The 17,177-nt window shown below is 39.2% G+C and overlaps 1 protein-coding gene across 1 annotated transcript; it reads right to left on the minus strand.

Moving 5' to 3' along the window:
- Window positions 1–6,162: 6,162 nt before the first annotated feature.
- On the minus strand, window positions 6,163–17,053 carry SUMO2 (small ubiquitin like modifier 2). Its single transcript, XM_068531361.1, has 4 exons — window positions 16,859–17,053; window positions 15,102–15,233; window positions 9,198–9,269; window positions 6,163–6,800 (listed from the first exon to the last, which is right to left on the minus strand). The coding sequence occupies exons 1-4, from the start codon at window positions 16,877–16,879 to the stop codon at window positions 6,738–6,740; spliced, it is 288 nt and encodes a 95-aa protein (XP_068387462.1). The 5' UTR covers window positions 16,880–17,053; the 3' UTR covers window positions 6,163–6,737.
- Window positions 17,054–17,177: the final 124 nt, after the last annotated feature.

The following is a 17,177-nucleotide window of genomic DNA, read 5'->3' on the forward strand; positions in this document are numbered from 1 at the left end:
CAATATTCTCAGAATTTCCTTAGAACACAATCTATTGTTCTGAAGCAGGTGGCAAAAAAATCTTTATTTAAAAGATGTCAGAAAATGATGAAGGCCCTAATAATTTTTGCTTTAATATAGACAGGAATCCTGTTGGTTTTTACATTTGTTGCTGAGTGTGTGGACAGTTTTATTCAAGAATGCAATGTATAACTTAAAATAGAACAATGTGCTAGTTGTTCTTCACTATTTGTGCCTACTAAGGATAATAAATAAATTTTAACCAAACACAAAAAAATGCACTAACATATCATCTCTTCATTCTCAAGCATGTGTTTGTCTTGAATGTTACCAGCTTTCCACTGCCAGGCAAAGTGTTCTGAGTCCCCCATAATTTCAACCTGCCCCTATTTATTCCAAAATGCCAGAGGAAATGGGCAATCTACATGGCATCCTTATTGGAATTTGCTCTACCTAGAGTCTGCAATCAGGTTTGAACCAACCTCTTAGAACAGTGTCTTTCGCTGTGATCCAATACACACATATTAGGTTGACCCATATGACATGGCAGATATCTGACTATTTTTGACCTACATGTATAGCAGTTACTTATGTTCAACCACAGCTTAATACAGACTCTTAATGTTTTCTATTCCTTATTATTAAAAGAAAATACTGGTCACGTGCTTCTGAACTTGGGTAAGTGACTTAATTAATGAATGGCCCAACAACAAGTATTTCTAACAAGTTTCACTTCTCAACCCCAGTATTGCAGGGTGCCCCATAAGTACATCACTCACACATACATTCTGCATCCATCACTCCTAGAGCCAAATTTAGTATGCATCTGTCCATTCTTTTCTTAGCTGCATCCTCACCACAAAAAAAAAAAAAAAAGGCAGATCAATGCCACCAAGAGAAAAACAATGCAAGGAGTTTGTTTTCTCTAAAAATTCATTTGCCATTAAATAAATCAAATGAACCAACCTAGATGTCTCAAATATGGAAAATGGCTTTGTCATATTCTTGCCTTCTCTTTATCCAAAGTTAAGATAAACAAAGTGGCACATACGCTGTACTAAGGTCTGATATGCCCCTCTAGTCACTCTGAACTGCAGAGAGGGAGAGCATGATTCATATTTCCCCATTATTTCCTCCTCCTCTCAGACTAAGACCTGAATGAGATTATGTGATTTAAATTTGTCTTCTTTCCTCAATTCCAAGCTACTTCTCTAATAAACAAGTTAAAAAAAAAAACAAAAAAAACCATCCAACAAATCTGTCCTGTTCTCCTAAGATGAATTTAGCCTCTTTTGCAAAAATAGTTACTAAAATTACAAACATCAGGACTTCCCTAGTGGCCCAGTGGGCAACACTCTGTGCTCCCAATGCAGGGGGCCGGGGTTCGATCCCTGGTCAGGGAACTAGATCCCACATGCATGCCGCAACTAAGGAGTCCACGTGCCGCAACTAAAAAAAAGAGCCTGCATGCCGCAATGAAGATCCTGTGTGGGCTTCCCTGGTGGCGCAGTGGTTGAGAATCCGCCTGCTAATGCAGGGCACACGGGTTCGAGCCCTGGTCTGGGAAGATCCCACATGCCGCGGAGCAACTGGGCCCGTGAGCCACAACTACTGAGCCTGCGCGTCTGGAGCCTGTGCTCCGCAAGAAGAGAGGCCGCGATAGTGAGAGGCCCGCGCACCGCGATGAAGAGTGGCCCCCACTTGCCGCAACTAGAGAAAGCCCTCGCACAGAAACGAAGACCCAACACAGCCATAAATAAATAAATAAATAAATAAATAAATAATTCCCATTTAAAAAAAAAAAAAAAGATCCTGTGTGCTGCAACTAAGACCTTAAATAAATAAATAATTTTTTTTTAAAAAAAGATCTTTAAAATTACAAACATCAAATAACTTTAAAGGGTATGCCCAGAAAAGAACAGGAAAATTCTTAGTATTCCAAATTCTGTACCTTGTTGCAAAATTAGCCACATAATCCGTCTTATAGTATCAAGTGCAAAGAAAACAAATATTACATGAAAATTCTTGGACTTTAAACTGTTTCACAAAGGCCCTAAGGGTGTAGGAAATCCTAAAATGATCTCATACATAGTCACATGTCACTGCTTACAGGGAAATAACACTCCACATTCCAAATAATAGATTAAATTCCTAACCTGTTTATATACTCTGTTCTAATTATGTTCCACTCTGAGGCACTCTTTTCATTAGTTAACCACTACACACACCAAAGTCTCATTATAAAACACATACATTTCTTACTACATCCAGGACTAACCCTCAAATCATCACCTAGATAATCAAAATGTTGAAGCATCTTGTGGATGGGTCCTTTGCTTCTTAAAGTATTGGAGAATCATTAAAATCCTGAGGATTGTTTTTCCTTAAAAAGGAAAAAAAGACCTTTCCTTTTTGTTTTCCTTAAAAAGATTCGTTAGAGCACAATTTAGTATTAAGCATTTATTTAAAAACCTAGAGACTTCCCTGGTGGTTCAGTGGTTAAGAATCCACCTGCCAATGCAGGGGACATGGGTTCAAGCTCTGGTCCAGGAAGATCCCACATGCCGCCGAGCAATTAAGCCCGTGCGCCACAACTACTGAGCCTGCACTCTAGAGCCTGCAAGCCACCAACTACTGAAGCCCACGCGCTACAACTACCGAAGCCCATGCGCCTAAAGCCCGTGCTCCGCAACAAGAGAAGCCGCCGCAATAAGAAGCCTGCACACCGCCACGAAGAGTAGCCCCCGCTCGCCGCAACTAGAGAAAGCCCGCGTGCCGCAACGAAGACCCAACGCTGCCAAAAATAAATTTAGTTAATTAATAAAAACCTAATGAGGGACTTCCCTGGTGGTCCAGTGGTTAAGACTCTGCACTTCTAATGCAAGGAGCATGGGTTTGATCCTTGGTCAGGGAACTAAGATCCCACATGCTGTGCAGTGTGGCCAAAAAAATATAAAACAAACAAACCAAAAAGTTAAAAAAAACCTGAGACGAAGATTGTATTCAGTTTTTAAAATGAATAGAAAATGCAGGCCAATTGGTAGGGATTATGGTATTCAGTTGAAGCCTCAGCATCCTACGGCAGAGACCTTACTTCATGCTGAAAATAAGTTTTATTTAAAATTAAATAAATTTAAAGAGCTCAGGGCTTCCCTGGTGGCGCAGTGGTTGAGAATCTGCCTGCCCATGCAGGGGACACGGGTTCGAGCCCTGGTCTGGGAAGATCCCACATGCCGCGGGGCAACTAGGCCCGTGAGCCACAACTACTGAGCCTGCGCGTTTGGAGCCTGTGCTCCGCAGCAAGAGAGGCCGCGATAGTGAGAGGCCCGGGCACCGCGATGAAGAGTGGCCCCCGCTCACCGCAACTAGAGAAAGCCCTCGCACAGAAATGAAGACCCAACACAGCCATAAATAAATAAATAAAACTCCAATCTCTAAAAAAAAAGGTTTAAAAAAAAAAAAAGTTCAGTATGTGGCAGCTAGAACATATATTATCTCATTTAATCTTCACCATAACGTGCCTAACTCTTTTAACAGTTGTGAGAATGCCTCGCAGAGCTGCTTCTCAATTCCATATTGCTCTGAAAATACATTTCTGGGGGTAAGGCCCAGGCACTGGTATTTTTAAAAAGCTCACCAGGGGGATTCTAATGCAAAACCATGATCCAGAATCACTATTAGTCATACTTAAAAGCAGCAGCACCCTAACTCAAAAATAACCCTCAGTGGCAGAGCTGGCCCTCTCCAATACCCTATGGCCCCCACAAAGACCTTGGAAAAACTTTCCAACAGGCTGCCCTCAAATCCTGGAATTCCATCATCTTACTGACCTCCTGGTGTCAATTTTCCTACATAATTACACACTTTGACTCGAGTCTCCAATTTCTCCTCAAACTATGTTTACTTCTTCCCATGTTCCCTTCAACATCATCCCCTTTAGATAGAATGTAACCTGATCATCCAATTAATTTCTATGAGAACATAAACAAGGAAAACAATGAGCCAAATAACCTGACACTCCTATTTCTGGAAAGCTGCTAATACCTTTTGTTTTGGCCTCTAGCAGCTTGGATGAATATGAGAGGTGCTTGAGAATAAAATTTATCTCCCTATACAGATTGGGTTCACTTAGGTACTATTTGCTACTTTTAAGATACAAACATGTCGGATATGTAAGCACAAACTGAAAGAGTTTAGCTAAATTGTCCTAACAGTTAACCAAAAGAGCAGTGTAACTCCCATCATTTGAACCTCCACTCTCAAGCCAAAAAAATTAAAATGCTACAATTACTTCCAGCATTTTCAACGATCCGCTTATTTTCAAAGTGTTTTTTAAAAAGTTCTCCGTAAGCTTTCCCATAAAATATTTGCCTTTTTGGTGGTAATTTATGTGAAATAGGCAAGGGCAACAATCAAAAGTTCACTTAAGAATAAGGTAAATCTTAATTATACACTGACCCAAATATCAATAAGCTACAACATACTATATTATGAAACAGTGCCTTTTCCACACATTTCCCTATGGCTTTTAAAATTCTACCGAAAGTTTTTCTAGTATAAAAGAATTTAAAAGTTCCCCCAACATGGCGAAAGCTCAGACATGACATTAGTTCCCTCTGGTTAAACAAGAACCCAGTTCAAGAATCCTTTCTTAATAAGATTCTCTGGCTTGAATTTCAATCCTAACTTTAATTTTGGGGACAACAAAATTCCACTACTTAATAGTACCTAGAGCAAGAGAAATGTACTTACCTGATCTCTAAGAATTCTTGGGGGCAGGCTTCTCACACTATTTCACAATATAAATTGTAAAAATAGGTTGGCAGCACTACACATACAGGAAAATAAAACTTCAGTTGATTTAAGATTAACTCACATATACAGAGCCAAAAACCTACGTAATTCCTGCTGTCTCTGGGGAAGCTTATTCACTACAGAAACGGGGAATGTAAAAAAGACTATATTGCAACAGACGTAGAGTGAATTAAGTGAATGACGAGGCATGATAGTTCATGGGGACTTGATCCAAAAAGGCCACATTGTTAGGCAGTAAGGGTGGGAATTCAGTCTCTTGAAAACCATTACTGGAAAATTCAATTAACAGGCAACAGAAAACCTAACCTCTAAGTTCCAGTTTCATAGCCATCTAACTATGTGATGAATAACCCTCTAGACCTCAGCCTTGTCATTTTTAAAACAGGGGTTAGGGCTTTCCTGGTGGCGCAGTGGTTGAGAATCTGCCTGCCAATGCAGGGGACACGGGTTCGAGCCCTGGTCTGGGAAGATCCCACATGCCGCAGAGCAACTGGGCCCGTGAGCCACAATTACTGAGCCTGTGCGTCTGGAGCCTGTGCTCCGCAACAAGAGAGGCCGCGATAGTGAGAGGCCCGCGCACCGCAATGAAGAGTGGCCCCCGCTTGCCACAACTAGAGAAAGCCCTCGCACAGAAACGAAGACCCAACACAGCCATAAATAAATAAATAAAAACATCTGATTGTCTTTTTAAAAAAAACAAAAAAAAACCAGGGGTTAGAATTAGATAATCTTTACATATCTTTCCAGCTCCAATATTCTGTTTATTGGTTCTGTAGTTATCTTTCCCCATACATTTGAATTTAAAAACTGTAGTGATCTGCATATTTAAGGCTGTAAGAATGGGTATATGTAGGTAAATATTTTCTATCCCTCAACATCCTCAAATAAGGAACAAAAACTCTGTTTTAGGTTAGGGAGTATTTACCATCAGACAAAATGAGGACTAGAATGGTGAAATGATTTATCAGCAGAGTCAGCAAAATTAGAACTTTTTCTTAGCTGCATGTACTAACCCACTCTGCCTCAGGTAGAGGTTACAAAAAAAGAATACATGGGAGTAAATCACCAAGATTATGACCCAATTTTTTTTGCTAGTAAAGTTGCATATTTGGAACTGCCTAAACTTTTTGAACAAAGAGGAGGCTGAAACATTCCTTGCTAGTCATTTATATAACTTTGTTATTCTCTGTTTTGCATTAGTCTGTCAGAAATGCAAAGTAGCTTTATTTCTTCCTTGAAATGTTACTTCTAGTAGGCCTATTCAGGTCATGTTTTTCTCTAAGCTTCAACTTTCTATTTAATATTCCTCAGAATAAAGAAAACAGCTCATTTTAAACAAGAAGTTTATTTAAACAACAAGACGCTTGACTTGAAGGGAAAACTATCTAGGATTCATTTCTTTTAGAGTAATTTATCCCTACTTAAAGACAGATTGCCCTACATGTAACAGCTACGTACAAAAAAGTTATAAAATTGTCCTTGGTTTTACAATGATAAATGAAAAACATTAAAATTCTCCAATCGAACAAGGTATGCAAGAATTTTTATGTTGTTCTTTTTTTGTTAAACAGTGAGAGCAAAATAACTTACTGGAATATAAAGATAAGAGCGGATGAGCATGCCACTAATGGAGAAAAGGGGGTATCTTCACAGAACCAGTATTTTTCCCCATTCCATCTCCATTTGATGTCGATCAAAACATACCGTTGGCCATTTAGTTAAAAAAAAAAATGCAATATGCTTGTGCACATACACCAGTTACTTTATGTACAATAAAGGAATGGGGAAGGGGAAAATGAAAGAATAGAGAAACTATACTGTAGTAGTCAGGATGTGGTGGAACCAAATTGCGGTTTTCTAATTGAGAATGTCTTCTTGGTCTGGAGGAACAGAATTCTGGAGTAAAGTAGCAGGTTCCCTTTTTAGTAGACACCTCCTGTCTGCTGCTGGAACACATCAATTGTATCTTCATCCTCCATTTCCAACTAGCATAAATGAGAAAAAAAACAATTGGCCATTGGTTATTTAGCTCTTAAAATTTATAACTATCAGACTTAAATAGCCTGAAAATCTGCACGAGTTCCACCCAATTCCAGTGTTCATTATTTTAGATGTCCCACAGCTTAAAGTAGCATCAGACTTAGGTTTAAATAATTTTTCACTTGGTCTTTTTTATGAAGATTACAGAAAACTGAGTTTTTAAGTTAAAAAGCTGAGTATGTCCATAAGTTAAATCATCTCACCTTTAATTATTGAAAATAAAACTGATGTATATAAAGGCTCTCACTGCAATGTTGTTTAGATGAGCAAAAAACTGAAAGTAACCAAAATATCAAAACCCCAAAAAATATGGTACATGCATACATGAAATACCATGTACCTGTTATTAAAGAATAAGTAGATTTACACATGCAGAAATGGAACTATCCCTTAGATACGGTATTAGGCTAAAAAAATTTAAAAACTAGGCAGCAAACAGCTTATAGTATTATATTTGTATGTGTATCTTTAAGTTTGTGTGTATGTGTATAATATGAATATATCTTTGCCTATGCACAAAACAGTGGTTACCACTATGTAGTAAGAAGAGGAACCTGCGCAAAAACAGACTTGTTAAAAAAAAATCCAAATTCAAAATGCTATTAAGTTTGCAAGGTTTACTACCCACACATTATACATAAAACCATGTTGATAGCAGGAAGGTCTCGGTACATATGGCAACACTGTAAGGTAAACAAGCTTTGGAACAGTTTATAATGCTGATAATTACCCAAGAAAAATTTTCTAAAAACTGGTAATTTTGAAGATAAAACAACAACCTTGGGCATCTAAAGACAAGAAAGGGAACTGTTTCTAATGAAGTTCAAATACAGTAAAAGGAGGACTAAAGCATTAAAATATTAATGACTAAGTCTCAATTCTCTATTTGTAAAATGGAATATCATTCAGTTATGAGAACTAAATGAGTCAAAGAAAGTGAAGTACTTAAGAGAATATGAGTATATAACAATTGTATTGCTATTAAAATTGGCTGCTAAGATGTTCTAATTTATACAATTCTGCTATTTAATAAGTACTGGAAGAACAATTCTAAAATGAATCAATTTCACTCTAAAATAAATTCAATTCCAAATACTAAAATGAGGTCAATTCCAAATTCAGTTTGAAGATTTTATAAATGCAGTACTGAACAAATCCTCCTCAGGTTTAATTATTTGCAGCTAGCATAACAGACAACCCCCAGAACTTTTTTTTGGTGGTGGGTGAGGGCTTCAAAAAACAGAAAATACATTACCATCAGAGTTTAGCATAATGGGTTCTTTTTATTCTTTTAAAACCATCAAAACTGGTCTTCAGCCTATCCACTGAAATGAAACTACTGGAATGTTTTTCAATTTTATAGTGAAACTTCAAATGCCTTCAAAGGATACAAGAGCTTTTTCTCTCTCTCATTCATCAAGAGAATTCAGCTCCTCCTTGTGGCTACATACTATAATTGCTTCTTAGAGACTCATCAACAGAAATCTCTTCAAAATATTCTTCCCTCAAGTACAACTCATAGACATTTCAAATTTTTGAAGATTATCAACAAAACCACAATCTGGATTTTCTGCTTCACTCATACCATATTTATCACTTTCTAGTTTTTATGGGGTGATAAAACAAATTCAAAAGGACAAGGGCTCCAATTTAAAATTTCTGCTATCAAAGTTTTTTTCCCCAAAACTGAATGTCTTAAATGGAATTTCAGAAGGTAAAAAGAAACAAAAAGTTTCTGCTAAAGAAGATAGCCCAGCCGATCCCCTACAAAGTGAGAGAACAACTGAAGTAATAAGTAAAGAGATTAAGGGATCAGACAACACCTTTTGCAGTAAGGGTTTGGAAAGCCACCTATTATCAACAGCCCTGTGAAACATAAGCTACCAAGAGACTTGCAGTTAGAGCCACTAGATTCTCTTTAGTTCAGAAGTATAGGTAAAGAGAATTCATGAGGGGCTAAAATGGTTAGGATAAACAGCCAACCGATCGCTTATGGGGAACCCTGGGTATGATTTACAGCTGCAGAAATGAAAACAACATTCTGAAGTAACAAACAGGAATTTTATTTATTTTTTTCCAAATAATGCTGGCAAGAGGAAAAATATGGATTGAAGTAAAATGACCTACTAGTTTTAGTAAGTGATAACTGAATACTTAAAAACCATTGGCACTTCCTGAATCTATTTTTTCTTTCTGTTCCCTTTTGGCCATATTTTACACAGCTTTGAACTCTGGTAAAGAACTATATTCCAATGACTAGAAGTTCACAAATTAATAAACAAAGCTGTTGAGAAAATTATAAAAAACATTGGTTTTTCTAGTTAGCACAAAGACGTTTTTACCTGTGCAGGTGTGTCTGTTTCATTGATTGGCTGCCCGTCAAATCGGAATCTGATCTGCCTCATTGACAAACCCTGGACAAAGAGTTTAAAAGCAATAAGAATGCAAAGAAACAGTAAGAACTAAAACTACATGCATATTTGGCCATGAATGTATTTAAAAGAGAGACCTAAATAAACGATCAATATGTTAACATTTCTATATTGGTTAAATGATTTGGGGTGATTTTCACTTTCTTTAAACTATACTACGTTTGATTTTCATTGGAAAAATGATTTTTCTTAAAAAGGACTGAAAAAAAAAAAAAAGGCTGTTTTATGCTTTTGAGACCATAGCTACTTCAAGCTTGAATAGATCATACCTTGAGTTAAACAGTGCATTTAAATGAGTTAGATACTGAAAGGAAATTTGAAGCAACAGATGCACACGTCAACATTCCTCAACGCACATTAAAAAGCGCTCCAAAAACAAACTTACATAAACAAAACCCATTAATAATATGAAAACTGAAGTCATCTAAAAAAGGTGTAATGATTAAAATAAAACTTTGCCTAAAAGCTACCTTCCCTTCATGTCTATCCAAACAATTCCTACCACTATGTAAGAGTAACCTAAGCCCCAGCCCAGCACAATACTAGGCACACCACAGGCATATTCAAGTTCTTATCCTTGGACAGTGAGGACATTTCCAACAGAACACAAGGCAATAACTGGTCCCTAAAACCATCTATAAGACCACAATCCACATCCAAGAAAATCCTGGAACAGCTCTAAAGAAGCACCTGCTTTTTTTCTCCTTAGGACTTACCCAAGCCTGCAATTATCAGTCAACCTTGTACTAGAAAATAAGCTCCAGTAGGGATAGAAATCTAGACTTAGTTACATACTGTATATCTTGCACACGGTAGGTGCTAAATACTGATGGAATAAAATGGATGAAAAGCAGTATCTATCTAAGTATGCTTCATTTTCTGTTTTTACTTGAAAATAAACCTAAAGCTAAGTTGAGAAGCTTTATTACAAAAAGGGAGTGTCAAGAAATTTTTATGTGCATTTAAGGAGATAAATGAGCTTAAATACGCCCCTTTCTGCAAAGGGGACTCCATTATTAAGAATTACCTACCTGACACAGGGGTGGGAAGAAGGGGAAAGGAGCAAAATAGTAAAGTTGCTGGTAATTGCAACCAAATGAGGACAAGATTTCTTTGGAGGTATGCTGTGAATATTTTAACTCGAAAAATACCTTTCTTGGAAGCGTCTTACGCAAAGTCATTCCTGTATCATGCTCAAATTACAAACTATAATTCTCGTTACAAAAACTCAGTTTTAATTGATATTTAAGAGAAAATTAAACTGAGTTCCTAGGACTAAAAATATTGAAATAAAGTATTCAATAAACACTTGTTTAACAACTGTATTCCCTTATTTAACAAGGATTCACTGAATTGGTCTTTAAAACTACCTGTCACGTGAAAATCATACTGCTTTCCTTTAAAACTCTCGTCTTTGGGACTTCCCTGGTGATCCAGCGGTTAAGACTCCACGCTCCCAATGCTGGGGGCCCAGGTTCAATCCCTGGTCTGGGAACTAGATCTCGCATGCCATAACTAAAAAGATCCCACACGCTGCAACAAAAATCCCACATGCCGCAACTAAGACCCGGTGCAGATAGATACATACATAGGTAAATAAATAAATATTAAAAAAAAAAAATTTAAACAAAACAAAACACAACACTCTATAGTCTTTGACACATACCACTTCCAGACTAGCCCTTGTCTTAAGGAATACAAGCAATCCCCCACCAGGTAGGTGACAGCCATAACCTAATTCATTCCTCATGACTTTCAAATTTAGTTTGCAATTACACAGAGTAACCAAGAATTCAATGCCAAGCCATTAATACTAAGTATTATCTATTTACAAACACTCCATTGGAGACTCTGCTTCAACAAAACTCTTGGCATCTTCTATATGCTGGGTTCTTCCTTCACTACATCCAATGGCGTGGCCATTCAAAATAAGGGCGAAGGGAAGGCAGGGCCAGTAGAACACAAGCAAATTGTATTCCTTTATTGCCACCTGTTTTTACGCTTTTCCTTATCAATAAAAGCTCTTTTATTTTGCTAGAGATCAAAAGTCCAAAATTCAGGAAACTTGCCTTTAAGATTCCATAAACCATGTAAATTCAAACACTGAATTTGCATTAAACCAGTATTTGGTTTCCTCTTCTGTATAAATCTCATCCCTGAGCTTTAGAGTTGTGCTCCAGAAGAGCTGTGTGAGGTTCTCTCTTCGGGTCCCCATTTCTTCATTTCACAAAAATGAACTGGACTAAACCAATTATTCTGTGCTCTCCGAAACCACTTGACAATCTAGTCAACAATGTTGGGGTAGATTTACACTAGAATGGAATAGTATGCTCTCAGTCAGTTGCCTGAAGGATATGTGGCGGATATAAAGTGGGCAAAGTCTAACTCTACCTGTGAATGAAAAACTTACTAAGAAACCAACCTACAGAAATACTAGGTTTGAATGTTCTCTATTCTTTTACAAGCATTTGAACACATTCTATATGCCGAGCACTGGTCTAGGCTCCAGAAAAAAATAGTCAATAAAACAGCCCTATGCTCAGGAAGCTTACATTTTAGTGCAGAGACAGATAAATATAGACAATAATCAATGCAAAACAACAAATCAAAACAAACAAAAAAGAGTGAGAGGACTCAGTGATGGCAATAGGGGCACTCTGAATTAATCAGAGAAGTCCCTGAGGTAGTAGTTAATCAGGAATAGAATAAAAATGGTTGAGGGCTCAGCCCTATCTAATGTAAACATAATGTCAGCCACATATGGTATTTTAAGTTTTCTAGTTGCCACATTAATAAGGTAAAAGTTTAATAAAAATGTTTTAATTCAACATATTTAAAAATACTACCACTTCAGGGCTTCCCTGGTGGCGCAGTGGTTGAGAGTCTGCCTGCCAGTGCGGGGGACACGGGTTCGAGCCCTGGTCTGGGAGGGTCCGCGTGCCGGGGAGCGACTGGGCCCGTGAGCCACGGCTGCTGAGCCTGCGCGTCTGGAGCCTGTGCTCCGCAACGGGAGAGGCCGCGATAGTGAGGGGCCCGCGCACCGCGATGAGGAGTGACCCCCGCTTGCCGCAGCCAGAGAAAGCCCTCGAACAGAAATGAAGACCCAACACAGCTAAAATAAATAAATAAATAAATTTATAAAAAAAAAAAAAAAATACTACCACTTCAACATATAATCAACATTTTAGAAATTGAGATATTTAACTTTTTTCATACCAAGTTTTCAAAATCTGGCATTCATTTTACACTTTACCACACATCTCAATTTGGACTAGCCACACTTCAAGTGGTAAACACTCACACGTGGCTTGTGGCTACTGCTGGACCAAGTTTAGATAAAGAACAGAATTCGCTGATGGATTTTATTTGTTATGATGCATCATCAAGGAGGACCCTAAGGTTTTGACAACTAGATGCAGAATGGTGCTATTTACTGAGTGGGGACAACAGAGAAAGATTTCTAGTAGAATCAAGAGTCCCGCTTTGCATGTTTAGTTTTAGATGCCTATTAGGCATTCACTGGAACTCCTCCAGAAATCCAATACCAAATGAGTTCATTAGAAAGTAAATATGAGCATTCAATTAATCTTGATAGGAAATCTTTGGTCAAGAAGTCTCACCTGCCAAAAAAACTTTAGCTATGCAAATTCGATCGGATAAATATTTTGGTTTTTTTAATAACCTGTAACTACACTTAGAAAGCAGGGAATCAGCCCCATTAGATGATACTTCAACCCCCTCTTCCTTAGAACCAGAGAAACCACTTGAAAAGTAAACAGGGATCTTGTTTCACTCAAAACTCTGAGGTTATCCCCAATTTAAGAGGAAAATGGGAATAAACATCTTTCCAAATTCTTCCTGGATAATATTTTCATATTTGCATTCCAACAGATATGCACTGGAATTATATTTTTTATGGATTACCAACGTTCTTTTTCCTCTAGTGCAAGTTAAGAGTGGCCCCAACAAGTTTAGTCAAACATAACCCCAATCTTATGCCTAATAACTGAAAAAAATCAAGGAAAACTTTATTTACACTGGGTAATATAGTAGACTTACTTTAACGTAGCAGGAAAACTAAAAAATTCTTGATTGACCCACTAACTAGATCTTATAAGACAATTTCCTATGAGGATAATCTAGAATACACAGGATGTGCTTTACTTTTTCTGGCACACAGTATAATGCCCCAGCACATAGGCATCTGGTGAAAAAAAAAAAAAAAAAAAAAGATAAAAAGCTCCTTTGGGGGCCCTACAAGAAATATGGGAAGTCTTAAATATGATCATTTTAGGATGGACAGAGAGTAGCAATAGATGTATACAGTAAATTGGTAACAGTTAATCTAGGCAGTAGACTCATGGGTATTCAATGTAAACTTCTTTCTCTAAGCTCGAAAATTTTCATAGTCAGTGTTGAAAAATATGACCATTTAAAAGCTACAATTTAATAGTAATTAGAGAAAAGTTAGGTAAGATATGCAGAGAATTTTGTTGAAAGTCACCAAATCTAAACATGAATTTCTATGTTGTATAAGGTTTTGCTACATAAACATTCTACAAAATGATTACCTTTTAAAATTCCCCTGGAACCTGAAGGAGTACTAGTATTCAAATATGGTAGATACCAGTGCAAAAATTCTTTAGCACAATTAATAAGTACATATTTACTAACTGTTAGGGGATTTCACCAGAATTCTTTAAATGAAAGTACACTGAAGGGCATATCTTTGTAAGGAACTATGAAAAAGTTTATGCAGATAAAAAATTATAACCACAGTACTCTCTTATTATGTTATAAATAAACTAGGCATAAAATAAAGCTTCAAACTCAAAAAGAAGTTTAAATCTTCAGTTTAAGAAGCCCTTCAGTCTCATGGAGAAGGCCCAAGTTATCAACTCAAACTCAATTTCCCAACTTGTAGAGGTTTTAACCTTACTCTGTTTTGAACCTATTTTTAGGAGGTGAATTTGCAATGTAGATAAGTTGTTTTGGTCTAATAAAATAATTTTCCAAACTTTTATATATTATACATCCAGTATTGAACAGGAAAAATACTTCTGCCAGGCTACTGTTGGATTAACTGATCTACCAGAGTTTCTGTTATACTTGCAAAAGTCATCTTTAAAATTACCTTTGTATTGTTACAGACTCAACATCACAAAAGGAAGCTTCTTTGTCTTAAAGCTTACATTTACCTCCCAGCATCTGTTCATCTCTACTTCCTCTTCTGATGTAAAAAATTTACTATTTTCTGAGTAAATGTCAAATATCCTTATAATACAGGAATGTGTATGCTTGGCTCAGGAGGTTAAATCTCTTGACCTCTACTATTAGTGTAAGAAGAAAATATTACAGTTTTACACGCTTCAGGAAAATTGCAATGTCCTTCTACTCACACTTAATTTTATTTCCAAATTGGTTAAAACACCCGAAATATTGTTTTGACACAAGACAAATTTTAAATTGTTAAAAAAGAGCCTGACAAGAAATTTTACCAAGTTCGTTCTTATTTTCTTATAAAAGTAAAATTGCATCCCCTTGGGAACAAACCACATGTTGTGAAAATAATTTGATGCATTTCTGGCACAGAACTAGAATCATATGTGATATTAACCACCCTAAGGGGTTTTATGAAGAATCAACAAACCAAGTGTATGATAAAACTGTGATATATCAAGTATATAAGTACATATTCATTCTACCAAAGATAATCTATTGTCATATTACGCTGGTTTCTATTCTCAAGAAAATAAGGTTTGTTTTTTTAAAAATACGTTTTATTCAGTGGAAGTATACAAGTCAGTTCCTCACCTGTCGTTCACAATAGGCTTTCATTAGTTTACTAAGTGGTGTATGCCTCTTAATCTTAAACTGCACCACAGAGCCATCCTGCCCCGCCACCTTCAAATTAATATGATCGTTGTTCTCAGTCTTGACTCCTTCCTGTTGAAAGAAAAATAAAAGTAAAATTTGGAAAATGTGAAGAACAAACACCTTTCAAAGCAGCAGCAGCCCAAGTTGCTTCAAAAATCAACAGGTTTCTCATTCTTATAACAGAGCATACAGCTGTTTGCAGCTGCTGAAATCAATCTGAAAGATAAGAAACCCTGAAGCAACAATATTAAATAGCTGTCACAGAAACAGAAAAGCAGCCTACATCCAATACTATCAGTGTCGACAATTGGTTTTTAAAGCTGGATCTCCCTCAATTTACTGCAACGCCCTCTTGAATCTGAGTTTTTTTAAAATGACATGTATTGGATCACTCTCAAAATATGTCTTTCCTCTAAAAAGATTAAAAATAAGCATCCTTTCTCTTTCCAAAGTGCTTTGAGTACAGAATGCAAGAAAAAAATCTAGAGCTTGAAATTCAAAATTCATTTCAAATCTCTTGTTAAAAAGTTACCAAATTCAGCTTAATAACAAATCTCAAGCTACATTTAAAAAAAACCACCACCTAATTGAGGAATATCCTTTGATTCTCTCCCAAGCAGCGGTATAACTCAGAACCACTATTATTGTTCGCCTCTATGAGCAGCTTCATTTTTGTTTATTTTTAGTTATGAGCTTATTCTCCCCTCCCCTTTGTTGTCATGAGTCAAATGCACAGTTTTATTCTTTGTAGACTTATTCCACAAATCTTCCTTGTAGATTTTGACCCAATCTGAAGTTCATCAAAATCAAGTGTAGAAGGAATTCTGTAGCCCCTAAATCACTTCAGAATGGAAAGAGGGGAGGGTGCCACAAAACAAACCAAAAGAAAGTCCCGTGTGCCAGAAAGAAGTGTGCCCCCGAGTCCTCCAGGGAAAAGCCTCCCGGAGCCTCAAAACCCGCGTTGAAAAGTTAAGCCCTACGAAGTCTCTCTGCTCGTACATCTGCCTCCAACTTCTCGAAACCACATGGTCTCGGCAGGTTAGGGGTTATGTGGCATCCAGGGAAAAGCCCCTGCCCATTCCAACAAAAAATGTGGGAAATACTCCCCGGGAATCCCCCAACCCCGGCCCCTCACGACGGCCGACGGGCATCCGGCTTCCAACCCATCAGTAGCCCATTGATTCGCCCCGAGCCCTCAGCCGGCCAGTGCGGCCCAGGGCAGGGGTCCCCAGACGCCCGCGGCCCCCACCCCAGAGGGGGGAAGCCCGGGGAGGAGGGAACTCCTCGCCACCGCCAAGGCGGCAACACCCGCCGCGGCCCGGCGCGGGGTCCGCCGAGGGTGGGGACACCGCGCGCCCTAACGCCCCTCGTCACGCGCGCCCGGCCGGCAGGGCCCAAGAAGCCCAGCTCGCGGCCGGTGGGCCCGCGGGTGTCCGCGATTTGCCCGCCCAACTCGCGCCCGGCGCGCACTCCGAGGCGGCCGGGGGCGGGGGAGGGCGGCGGGGCCTCCTCCCGCGCGGGAGGGAGGAAGAGGGGAGGGAGGAAAATGGCGCGGAGCGCCGGGGCCTGAGCCGCGGCCGCCCCGTGGGGGGCCCGGGAAGGCGCGGGGAGCCCGCGGCGGGCTCGGGCCGGACCCCGGCCCGCGCCGTGACCCCGGCCGCGCGGCGAGGCGCGGAGGCCGGCGCCGAGCTCACCTTGGGCTTTTCGTCGGCCATGGCGAGCGCCGGAGTCTCCTCAGCTGCCGCTTCACAAAAGAGGTACCAGGTCCGCACCTAACGAGCACACAAGCAGCACCAGGAACGGCAGAAGAAGGAGGCGGCAGCGGTGGAGGAGGGAGAGGGCGCGCGCACGTTGTGCGCTCCCTTCCCCCATCCTGCGTGCGCGAGCCCGAGCCGCCGGGGCTCCTCATTGGTTGCCGCCTCGCGGGAGCGCGCAACGCTTACATAACCACCGCCACCCCCCGCCCCGCACCGCCCCAGCGTGGGCCCGGCGCCCGCCAGGCCGGCGGGAAGA

Source organism: Eschrichtius robustus, chromosome 20, assembly GCF_028021215.1.
Source record: "Eschrichtius robustus isolate mEscRob2 chromosome 20, mEscRob2.pri, whole genome shotgun sequence".
Lineage (NCBI taxonomy): Eukaryota > Metazoa > Chordata > Mammalia > Artiodactyla > Eschrichtiidae > Eschrichtius > Eschrichtius robustus.

Bases quoted from the DNA above. Each gene is read 5' to 3' on its own strand.
- SUMO2 (XM_068531361.1), bottom strand. From the start codon at position 16,879: ATGGCCGACGAAAAGCCCAAG. The intron at 15,234-16,858 runs GTGAGCTCGGCG...TTCTTTCAACAG, and splicing joins TGGCCGACGAAAAGCCCAAG to GAAGGAGTCAAGACTGAGAA. The intron at 9,270-15,101 runs GTGAGGAACTGA...CTCTTTGTCCAG, and splicing joins AAGCCTATTGTGAACGACAG to GGTTTGTCAATGAGGCAGAT.